Raw genomic sequence first — 10,821 nt, forward strand, 5'->3', positions numbered from 1 at the left:
TGCGTGGGAGCTCTCTGTCTTGCTCCCACGCATGGTTACACGCGTGTGAGCATGCGTGGGAGGCTACTGCCTCGTTCCCACGCACGGATACACACGTGTGAGCCTCGTGTAGGTCCACTGCATTGTTTTCTTCCGATTTTTGGCTTTTCCCTTCAAACCTATGTCCAATTTAAGCCTTTCCAAAGCAATTTTCAGTCACGACTCCTACAAGTTAGTCCTCAAAACATGGTTCCATTTCATTGTAGCAATTTATTAGAACAAAAACATTAAAAACGAAAGCATAAAAATGATGTAAAAACATATTATTAAAACCTTGGGTTGCCTCCCAAGTAGCGCCACGGTTTACGTCATTGGCTAGACGCATTATACCTTGGTTAAAATTCAGCCATATTCCTTGGTAGTGAGTAGAAAGCATTTTGGTACCCACGTGTTCTTCCATGTAAGCTTATCATTCTTCCGCTTCGGTTTTGGTTTCATCTTTGATTTAACCTCTGCCCTTTCATTATCATCAGTTCCTTCTTTTGCTTTTTCCTTATCATCATTCGTGGCTTGTCCCTCGAATCTCAGGGTAATTTCACCTGAACTAACATCTATTCGTGCACGACAAGTAGCCAGAAATGGTCTTCCAAGAATTAAGGATTCATGTGGATCGTCATCACCCATCTTACAAACAATAAAATCGACAGGCACAAGAAATTTTCCTATTCTTACTAAAACATCTTCCGCTAAGCATTCAGGATACCGGGTGGTTCCGTCAGCTAAACGCAGAGTTAGCCTCGTCGATTTCAAACGTGGTAAGTTCAATTTTTCAAAAAGGTTTGAAGACATGACATTAATAGAAGCACCAAGATCAGCAAGAGCGTTTCTAGGTTCCATGTCCTGTATAGAACATGGAATCAATAAAGCTCTAGGGTCACCCTTCTTTCTGGGGTTTCCCTTAGTCAAACAAGCCGAATATTCTTGGCTTAAACAGGTAAAATTATCACAAATGTCATTCTCAAACAATTCACGGCATTCTTTGTTATTGAAAAATTTTTGAATAAAAGCATTAATTGTACCTTCTCGAGCCGTTTCTTTCTCTTTTGAACTTTTGATGTTATCTCGTGGTAGCTCCTTTTCTTTTAGGCATTCTTCCGAAGTGGTTTTCTCCTTGTGTTCCTTCATTGATATGGTGCATGAACCGCTCGCGTTCTTCAATTCGAGATTCGGACTACAAGAGGTAGTCTTGATTCTTTAGTCATCTACCTTACATTGACATGTTCCACAGATAGCATCCATTGGATCACATTTCACATGTGTTTCTTCCTTTGCATCAATGGCATTGACTCTCTCTTTCGTATTGTTTTCAGTGTTACTCGGGAGCTGTCCGTAGTGTCGATCTGACATCATTTTAAACATTTGAGAAATTTGGTTCTCAATTGTCTTAAGTGTGGCTTTAGACTCTTGTCGAAGACTAGAAATTTCTTGTCTAATCTCTTGAGTAATGTCTTGTTTTAGATTTGCCCGATCATTTTTCAGTTCTATGATCGTCCTTGTGAGTCTTTCATCTACTTCACGGATGTCATCTCTCCTTTGTTGCGTAAAATCAAGTTGAGAGTTGTATTGTGGCCTGAACTGGGTCATTTGATTTCCATTTCTTTGGTTTTGATTATACATCAGTCTGTTCTTGTCATTCTGTCCATATGTTGGCTTGTTTCCATAGTTGTATTGTCTTTGCGCTTGATATCCATCATTGTTGCTATTGTTCTAACCCTCTCCCTGTTTCCAATTGTTGTTTGATCTTTGGTTTTGTCCATAAGCATTGAAGTTGGAGTTCCTTTGATAATCTACCGCCACAACTTGTTCAGCTGCAAACGGAGAAGTGCAAATATTGGTGTCATGAGGTCCTCCACAGATATTATAATAAAGGGCCAATGCCATGCAAGGCTTGGGCTTTCCTTCCATTTTTTCTACCATAGCCTGTAGCTTTTTGATTTCGTGATTCATTGCTTCGATTTTGGCCTCGCTCGCCACTCGATTATCAACTTCATAAATTCCTCCATGATCTCCTCTTCGGTCATACCAACAGGATGTGTTCTTAGATATTCTCTCGATTAGTTCTTCAGCTTCTTGCAAAGCTAGGGAGACAAAGGCACCGCTGGAGGATGAGTCAAGCAACATCTTTCCTTCATCTGTCAACCCTCCATAGAATGAGCTAATCATGTCCCATGGGTGCATCAGATCTTGTGGGCATTGCCTTTTAAGAACTTTAAATCTTCGCCAAGCCTCTCCCAAACTTTCAAGTCCTCCTTGTTTGAATTCTTGTATCAATCTTCTAATCCTCATAGTTTTTGTAATGGAAAAGAACTCGTTCATGAATTCACGATGCAACTGTTGCCACGTTCTGAAATGATTGTCCTCTTGGCTTTCCAACCATCGTGCTGCCTCTCCTATAACTGAAAATGGGAATAATTTGAGTCGAACTATTTCCTCGCTAACGCCTTCTTGTCTGTACATCCCACATGCTCGTATAAACCTTGTGATGTGTGCGTTGGGATCTTCAGATAGTAATCCCGAATATTGATTGTTCTGAACCAGTGTGAGAATAGTTGGATGCACGTGAAAGTTGACATTCTCCATTGGGGGTAAATAGATCGAGTTGTGCATGTTAAAATCCAGAGTCATGTAATCTGCAATTGATCTTTGTGGTTCTTGAGGATTTCCATAATATTCTTCTTCACGAATCTTCTCTTGATTGTTTGCTCTGTTAGCTTGTGGTTCTTCAATAATTGGTTCTTCATGGTTAATTGGTACTTGTGGATTAATTGGAACTAGGGGTGGATTTGGTACGGTTGTGCCTCTTCCTTGTGGATTTCTTGTTGCGCTTGATGAAGCAATTAGTGATCCTTGGGTATTTTTCCTTCTAGTTGCTCTATTAATTTCAAGAATGTAGGGTAGTAAACCTTGATTTCCTTTTACTCGCGTGTGCATTCACCTAGTAAAATTATCAATCAAACAGAAATTTCCACAATTGACTAGAAGTAGTCAATTGGGTTAGTAGCAAAAAAAATAAAATAAATAAAACAAGATTAAGTGGAATGGATTAACATTTCTCAAATCTAGCATTCATGCAATCAAAGTAAACAAAAACATATGACAACCTATTGCCCTCCCCGGCAACGGCGCCATTTTGAAGAAGCAGTATTGTGTAGGGGTTGATTCGTCAAAAGATATTTATGTTAAAATGGAAAGTCTGTGACTCCCCGAGTGTCGGTCTCGAAGGAGGGACGTGGAGGTGTGTCAAGCGTTCGGGAGTTTACTTGATTGGATCATGCATAGGACTCGAGTGTGGTGAAGGGTGGATTTGTGAGTGAGAGTAGTTCATTTGGTTGGTTTGAGTACAAGAGAGTAGTAAAGTAAACGTGATTTTGTGAATATGTAAAAGGGGTAAGGATTGGATAGTGTTTATTAATATTGTATAGTGGAGTGTCTAAGGTCAAGGATTAGGATTGCAAGGATATTGTCTATTCAAGAGTGTGTTGTCTTAGTCCTTTTCAGGATATTGTCTATTCAAGAGTGTGTTGTCTTAGTCCTTTTCCACCTTGTGTCTATTCAAGAGTGTGTTGTCTTAGTCCTTTTCCACCTTGTGTACTAAGGCTTCTTTGACTTAGGAGTGCCTTTAAGCATCCAAAGTTCTAAGAGCTTTGACTTAGGAGTGCCTTTAAGCATCCAAAGTTCTAAGAGGAATTTTATCAAACACTTAAGCTACACACTATCCTACTATTCTTAAGAAGTCCATATGAACTATGATTGTGTCAAGCTTCAAATCCTAACTGTAATCAAAGACATGAAAGAGTCAAGAGCTCAATCTCTCATCTAGATTGGCCAAATCAAAACAAGTTATCATCAAAACAACAATCAATAGACAAGAATAGATAATCCATCAACACAAACTCATAGATCCAAGATATAGAGATAAGATCATCACACAAACAATATTCAATCACACAATCCAAATCCCTAAACTAAACTAGCTACTCATAGTATGAAATGCAAACAAAAGCTAATTTAATCCAATAATAAGATAGCTAAAATTATAGAAATGAAATAGAGATCACCTAGAGAGAAGAAGATCTTCAATCCAAGCTTGTTGTCTTGCTACAATGGAGATTGATCTAATCTAAAAAGCTAAGAAAAATGGAGAAAGTTCTCCAAAGAAAAAACTAAGAAAAGGAAAACTAAATTTCTGGGAACCTTCTCTAAAAATTCATCAAAGGGGTTTAAATAGTCTCCGAAATGACAACCCTAGCTGAAATTCGCGCATCACCGTCTCCACGCCTCTCACACGCGTGTGAGCGTGCGTGGGAAGATTCTAGAAAGTTTTCACGCCTGCTCACACGCGTGTGGCCTTCCAGTTTGGTCCTCCAGGGCTCCGCTCTTGCCTGGTTTGCTCTTTAAGCTCAACTTTTGGTCCTATTTGCTCCCGGGGCTCCTGTTTTACTTCTTTTAAGCTAAAAGTAGCTTTTGTGCATCAGTTAGTGATTTTCAAGCATTTATGCACATAATTTACCAAGTAAGGATGCTATAGACGCGATAAAACACCCTAAAATGTGCCTGAAATAAGGGTATCTCGGAGTCTTATAAGTTATTTTCACATGTTATTTGTATGTGTTTTAATCTTTACAAGATAAATGCATTTATCTATTGGCCTTGCAAGTTTTGGATCATAGTTTGTTGTTTATATTACCACCTACGATGATGTGAACATTAGTATGATTTTGGTGAGTCCATTTATTGCTTTGCTGGATCAGTGGATTGTGATTGCATTAAATTCTGCAATTGAGGCTTTTAAGTATTATTGTTGACCTTTTCTAGCTGTGTTTGGTAATGGTGTCTCTCTCTTCTTTAGGTAAAATGTGTGATGCATACACTCCAGCTGGAGAGCCTATCCCAACCAACAAGAGCCATAATGCTGCCAAGATTTTTAGCAACCCTGAGGTTGCTATGGAGGAGCCATGGTACCAAGATTTCTGTTGTGCCATTGTAGTTTAAGGTTGTGCTATGTTTTTATTTGGAAATAGGACTAAGTGCTAAGTGATTACTTGAAATTTGGGTTTATAATCCTTATGTTTATTAATATATTTAGTATTGTTTCTAATGATGTAATATTACACTGCTATACTTTTGTTAATTTGAATTAGTGATTGAGTTTGAATGTTTTGATATAATATATATATTTTACAATTATATTATTGATGTATTATATTATAGGTTTATTGCATGTATGCGTTATTAATTAGCGGGCAAATTTATTATATTATAGGTTTAAAAGGTATGTTATATTAATTAGCGGGTAGTTTAAAATTTAGCGACGGACAAATATAGTAGTAAATTCGTAGCTAAATATCTAATAAAATAAAGAAAAATCCGTAGTTAAATTTAGCAACCGATAATTTCGTCACTAAACTGTAGCTAAATGACATCAAATTCAAATAATAAAAACAAATTAGCGACGCTAATTTCCATCAATACATGTAGCGACGGGCCATACGACGGACTTTCTGTTACTAAGTCTAGCGACGGAAAAATTCGTAGCTATTCACTTGCAAAGTTCATCAAAAAGTCGTCGTAGTAGGAGTCTAGTGACGAAAATATTGTGGGTCTAGCGACAGAATATCCGTCGCTAGACGTAGTGACGAAAATTTCCGTCGCAAGTCCCTCGCAAATTTCAGCGTCCAAATCGTCGTAGGGAGAAATTTAGCGACGGATGGTTTTCATGTAGCGACGGATATTTCCGTCGCTAAAAAATTGTGTCGCTGAAATCTAGCGACGCTCATTTTAGCGACGGACGGAATCCGTCTCTAATCCGTCGCTAAACAGTTTAGCGACGGATTTTTCCTGTTTAGCGACGGAAATTGTCCGTCGCTATTTACGCGTTTTTTTGTAGTGGAACGTGAGGAAGAAATGGTGGAAAATAAAGGGATTTTCACGTTTGATTTAATTGAGAGAATTGAGCAGGGTAATGTTACTAAATTTGAAGTTGAAAATGTGAATGAGGTGATATGGTACCAACCTTATGCTAAGAATGAAAAGATCTTTAGGGGTGGAAGAGAGAATGAGAAAATAAGGGAAGATCACACCACCCTTGAGGAATTAAGGAGGGTGTTTGAGGCCAAAAACCTTTCAACTATACAATTTATTCTTCCTTTATTCAATCTGGAATTCAAAGACGTCCTGCACCTTGGGGCATTCCTTGAAGCAAAAGTACATGGGACGCTTAGTAGGGTCCCGAAATCGGTGTGCTTCGAAGGATAGAACACACCACGTCTAGCCGAAGACGTTAAACCATGGCGCACTTGGGAGGCATTCCCAATGTTATCACTAAGATTTAGAATTTGTCTTGTTTACTCTCATTTTTATTTTTCATAATAAACTTTGTCCTTTGTATAGTTTCGTTTTAATTAACCACGCAGATTCATCATTCAAAAATGTGTCCCTATAAAAATTCATCCGTCAAAGTCATTGGCTTGTGCAAAAAAAGCAAAGAAACTTTGAAGTGGACAACTGGACATGTCCACGCCCTCAACCACGCGTGTGGGTGGTGTGGACGAAATCCAGTAAGCGTCCATGCCACCAACCACGCGTGTGGGTGGCGTGGACAAGCACCAGGTAAGTTGCATAAAAGTGGCACAAATGTGTTTTAAACCTTGTCCCTTCTTCATTCTTTTCATTTCCACGAGCTACTATCATTCCTAAGGTAAAGATACTCCTTCCCAAAGCAATTTTCTCAAAAATTTCAAGTATATTCCATCACCCAAGGTCATCAAAAAGGTAATTGAAATTCTCAGACTACTCTAATCAAGGTCTAAGATAATGAAAGAGTCTCCTAACTATTAAACCTAATTGCTAGATTTGTTAGATGACCCTCAACTACTTGCTGGCCTAGTGCAGAGAGAAGAGCAATGCTTATTAAACAGCAATTAAGAATAGTAGATATTAAAGCAGTAAGAACACCAGAAATTGGTAACCCAGTTCGGAATCTCAATTCCTACGTCTTGGGGGCATCACTCTGATTGCCCAACTCTTCATTGATCAACTCTGTGAAATGTACCACACAATTACAGTAGAGAATCACGCGATAACTCTAGAAATCATCTCAGGCTCCATTCTAGAGTTCAACCTTGAAGAGTTTGACAAGAACTCGATCTCTCGATCTTCTTGAATTGAGGCTCCCCCTCAACGATAGCACAACTTGCATTCAGAGTGATTGCTTGCCCAATACTTCATGAAGAAGATGTATCTTGAATCAAAGGTACGCTTTGTCAAGACTTCTTGTAATCACACATACGGAAACTTCACGTTTAGTCCTTTAGTGTAGAAACTCTCCAACAGGATCATAAGGGATCAGTCTCATATTTATCTTGCTTCTGATTCTGGTAGGTTGTTTGTAGTTTCCGTAACTAACCCTAATCCTCTTGCTTGACTTTGTTCTGTGTCTTGTTCTGTGAACATCTTCAAAGTCTTCCAAGTCTTCTGAACTATCTACTGAACTAAACTATTATAAACCTTCCATACTAACAGAGAACCTGTTTTTAAACTATCTGCTGAACTAGCAAAATTGGTACAAGATCTTGGTACAACTCTCCATCTGGATCATAAGGGATCAGTCTCATATTTATCTTGTTTCTGATTCTGGTAGGTTGTTTGAAGTTTCCGTAACTAACCCTAATCCTCTAGCTTGACTTTGTTCTGTGTCTTGTTCTGTGAACTATCTTCAAAGTCTTCCAAGTCTTCTGAACTATCTACTGAACTAAACTATTATAAACCTTCCATACTAACAGAAAACCTGTTTTTAAACTATCTGCTGAACTAGCAGAATTGTCACAAGATCTTGGTACAACATAGGAATTTTCAAAACAGTTTTTTCTTGGTAATTTTATTAACAATCTCCCCCTTTGTAGCAAGTTTCTTGGCAATTCATAACAATCTTCCTAAAGCATCAGTGATAGTTAAAAACAGCGTTCATTCAAATAACATAGTTCTCAAAATAAATTCAAAACAAAATGAACTTGAAGATGATGTAACACAAAAAAAAAAATAAGCTAACACATGAGACCCTATTACAATTAAAGAAATCTTCATAGCAGATCAAGGGTCTTCATAAAAAAAGGTACCAAGTAACAGTAACCAAAAGTAGCAGTAACCAATGCTTAGAAAGGTTGTTCCTACTCCCCCTATTGCCAGGAACTTGTGAATCTGTAGCCACAAGACTCCTTAGCAGGACCAAGTAGAAAAGCAACCCAGGTGTTAAAAAAGAATCATTCAGATTCCGAGGACTCATCCTCCTGGCTGTTTACAGTGAGATCATCTTCAGGTGGATTTTCAGCAGTTTGTTCATTGCTTGCCATGGAAGGATCAGTGGGTGGATCAGTAGGTGGTTCAGCAACAGTACCAGTCATTTCTTGATCTCTCAACCTCAATTGTTCACGTAGTTGCATCTCAATTGTTTTCTTTTCAACAAGAATCTGTATGATTGTGTTGAGATCTCTGATGCTTTTATCAAGGTGCTGGGCTGTGAGTTTGCTGCTAAAAGGTGCATCAAGGTTCAAGGCTGGGGCTGAGCTACTTGCATGTTCTGGAAAGATGTCAAGCACATGAGTTCCTTGTTTGATTCTGGCATCAATAGTTATTACTTGTGGAGCTTCCATAGGCTCATTTGGCTTAGGTTTGAATCCTTGTGTGCGTAGTACTCCATAAATTGTGCAGGGAAAAGGTAGCTTTACTTTGCTTTCCTTTGACTCTGGTTTCCTGAAAGATGCCACATGTTTGAAGATTATGTTACCTAAGTCAACGGGAATACCTTTGCCTATTTTGTAGATCAAGGTGGCCATGAGCAAATTTAATCCTCCCCTGTGTTCATTGGGCATCCAATTTGTCATGGCTAGTTTATGCATAATTGCATACTTTGTTGTCAAGGATTTGGCAGGCAACATGTTGGTTTCAGCAAGCCAATAGCTATAGGTTCCTCCTGTAATGACCTTTGTGATTGTATTTTCCCCAATAACAGGATCCTCAATATCACTTGCATTAATGCCCAGATACAGATTGATGGTACGTGTGTCAAAATTGTATTCTTTTCCTCTCAGCCAGACACGTCCATAAACCTGTGAACCAGCCTCCTTGATAGTCTTCATAAGGTTTGCATAAAATTCCTTTATGGCAATAGGTGGATAGCTCCTCTGAGTTGTCACAGACTTGACAAGATTTATCTTCTCTAACACTGGCATGAGTTGGCACTGGGATTTGAACTTTTCAACATCAAGGTACCTTTCACTCAGAATTTTCCTTTGGTTTGTGGAGTCCCACCTTGCTGCATATTCATCAGATAAGAATTGAGGAGTGATTACTTCAAGAGGTGTTATGGCAGAGGCATCAGGCTGGCTTTCAGGCTGTTGAGCTTGAATGGTCTTCCTTCTCTTCATACTTCTAGTGGTTTCCTGAGGGACAGGCTGTTCAGCAACTGTTTGTTTCCTCTTAGATTTTCGAACTGGTGAGGAGGTTTCCTTTTCCTGTTGTGCTGTGGATGATCTGGTTTTCGCCTTGTGGCAGGGGCAGAGAAGACTTGAATTTTTGCCACAGGATTTTTGTCCGCTTGTTCTTCTTAGATCTTCTTCTTTCCTTTAGCCTTTTCTTGGTTCTTCTTCACTTGCAACAAAGGCAGATTTTCTTCTTCATCAGTCGGTTCTGCAACTTGTATTTCTGCAGGATTTCCTGTTTCAAACTCAAAGTCTAGTGGAGAGTCATCAATAGGGTCTGCAGGGGTTTTTCTGGATTTGGTTCAGATGGAGGTTCAGACCTGGTTTCATCAGTGTGTGAGTTTTCTGACTCGATAGGAGAGGAATTTCAGGATTTTGTTGTTCAGGATTATTAGCTTGTGTGGTTTGTGATGATGGTAATGATAGGATTGGATCTTGTAAGGATTTTGTACTTTGAGGGATATTCAAGGGGATAGATAGTCTATTTGTGAGAGAGGTTGACCTTCTGTGTTCATCCATGATATTAAACAGATTGAGTTTGGAGAAAAGTGAAGCAGGAGGTTTAAGCTGATGTGGACCATACACAACGGTAGACACTGGGTTAACATCATCAGATATTGACAGATTTTTTTCAGGATCAGACAATTTTTCATGTTCATCATCTATGGGTTCTTGTTTTACAGAGACTAGAGGCAAGGGTTTTACTATAGTGATGTTTTCTGGGTTAGTTTCATCCTCAGTATCCGATAGAACAATTATATCCTGAAAAATTTGTTAAAGACAGAAGCTATATAGTTCACATACGTACATTTTTAAATAAAACAGTTAAGGGAGGAGGGTTTTTCAGAATAAACCTCAGGATCCTTAGCTTTTGCTGTTTCTCCTTCCTGAACTGCAAGTGGTTTGAGGAACCCTTTCAAGTAATCTAGTTGCTCTGCCTTTGAGTACCATGACCAGATTGGTTCTCCTCCCGGAGGCTTCATCTTGTTGTTGACTATTATTACCATCTCTCGGGATGCCTGATGTTGAATTTCAGAGGGATATCTGTTTGTGAGTCTGGAAAAATCGAAATATAGAGATTCATCTTGGTCCATTGTAGCGATTTGTTTCAAGACTCCAGGTTTTGTGTGAAGCTTATGAGAAGTTTTGCAGCTTTGAGAGATTCGGATGATCTTTTATTTCCTCTTATCGCAACTGGATTTTCAAAGGTCGAGGGACTCCATGATGACCTGCTTTTTCAGGTCACGTGATGAGGCGTGAAGAGAGTGGGAGTCGTGCTGATTTGACAGTTGTCATCTCCGTAATT

General features: G+C 38.9%; 1 protein-coding gene across 1 annotated transcript; it reads right to left on the reverse strand.

The window, feature by feature from the left end:
- Window positions 1-8,297: 8,297 nt before the first annotated feature.
- On the reverse strand, window positions 8,298-10,609 carry LOC116020165. Its single transcript, XM_031260647.1, has 4 exons — window positions 10,370-10,609; window positions 10,018-10,277; window positions 9,686-9,806; window positions 8,298-9,578 (listed from the first exon to the last, which is right to left on the reverse strand). The coding sequence occupies exons 1-4, from the start codon at window positions 10,607-10,609 to the stop codon at window positions 8,298-8,300; spliced, it is 1,902 nt and encodes a 633-aa protein (XP_031116507.1).
- Between the last annotated feature and the right edge of the window lie 212 nt (window positions 10,610-10,821).

The sequence above is a fragment of the Ipomoea triloba genome, chromosome 5, assembly GCF_003576645.1.
Source record: "Ipomoea triloba cultivar NCNSP0323 chromosome 5, ASM357664v1".
Lineage (NCBI taxonomy): Eukaryota > Viridiplantae > Streptophyta > Magnoliopsida > Solanales > Convolvulaceae > Ipomoea > Ipomoea triloba.

What these genes read in the sequence shown, in the direction of transcription:
- LOC116020165 (XM_031260647.1), bottom strand. Translation starts at nt 10,609, where the DNA reads ATGGACCAAGATGAATCTCTATATTTCGATTTTTCCAGACTCACAAAC. An exon ending in ATCATGGATGAACACAGAAG is followed by an intron (nt 9,807 to 10,017) that starts GTCAACCTCTCT and finishes AACCAAATCCAG; the next exon opens with AAAAACCCCTGCAGACCCTA. An exon ending in AAAATCTGCCTTTGTTGCAA is followed by an intron (nt 9,579 to 9,685) that starts GTGAAGAAGAAC and finishes CCCTGCCACAAG; the next exon opens with GCGAAAACCAGATCATCCAC.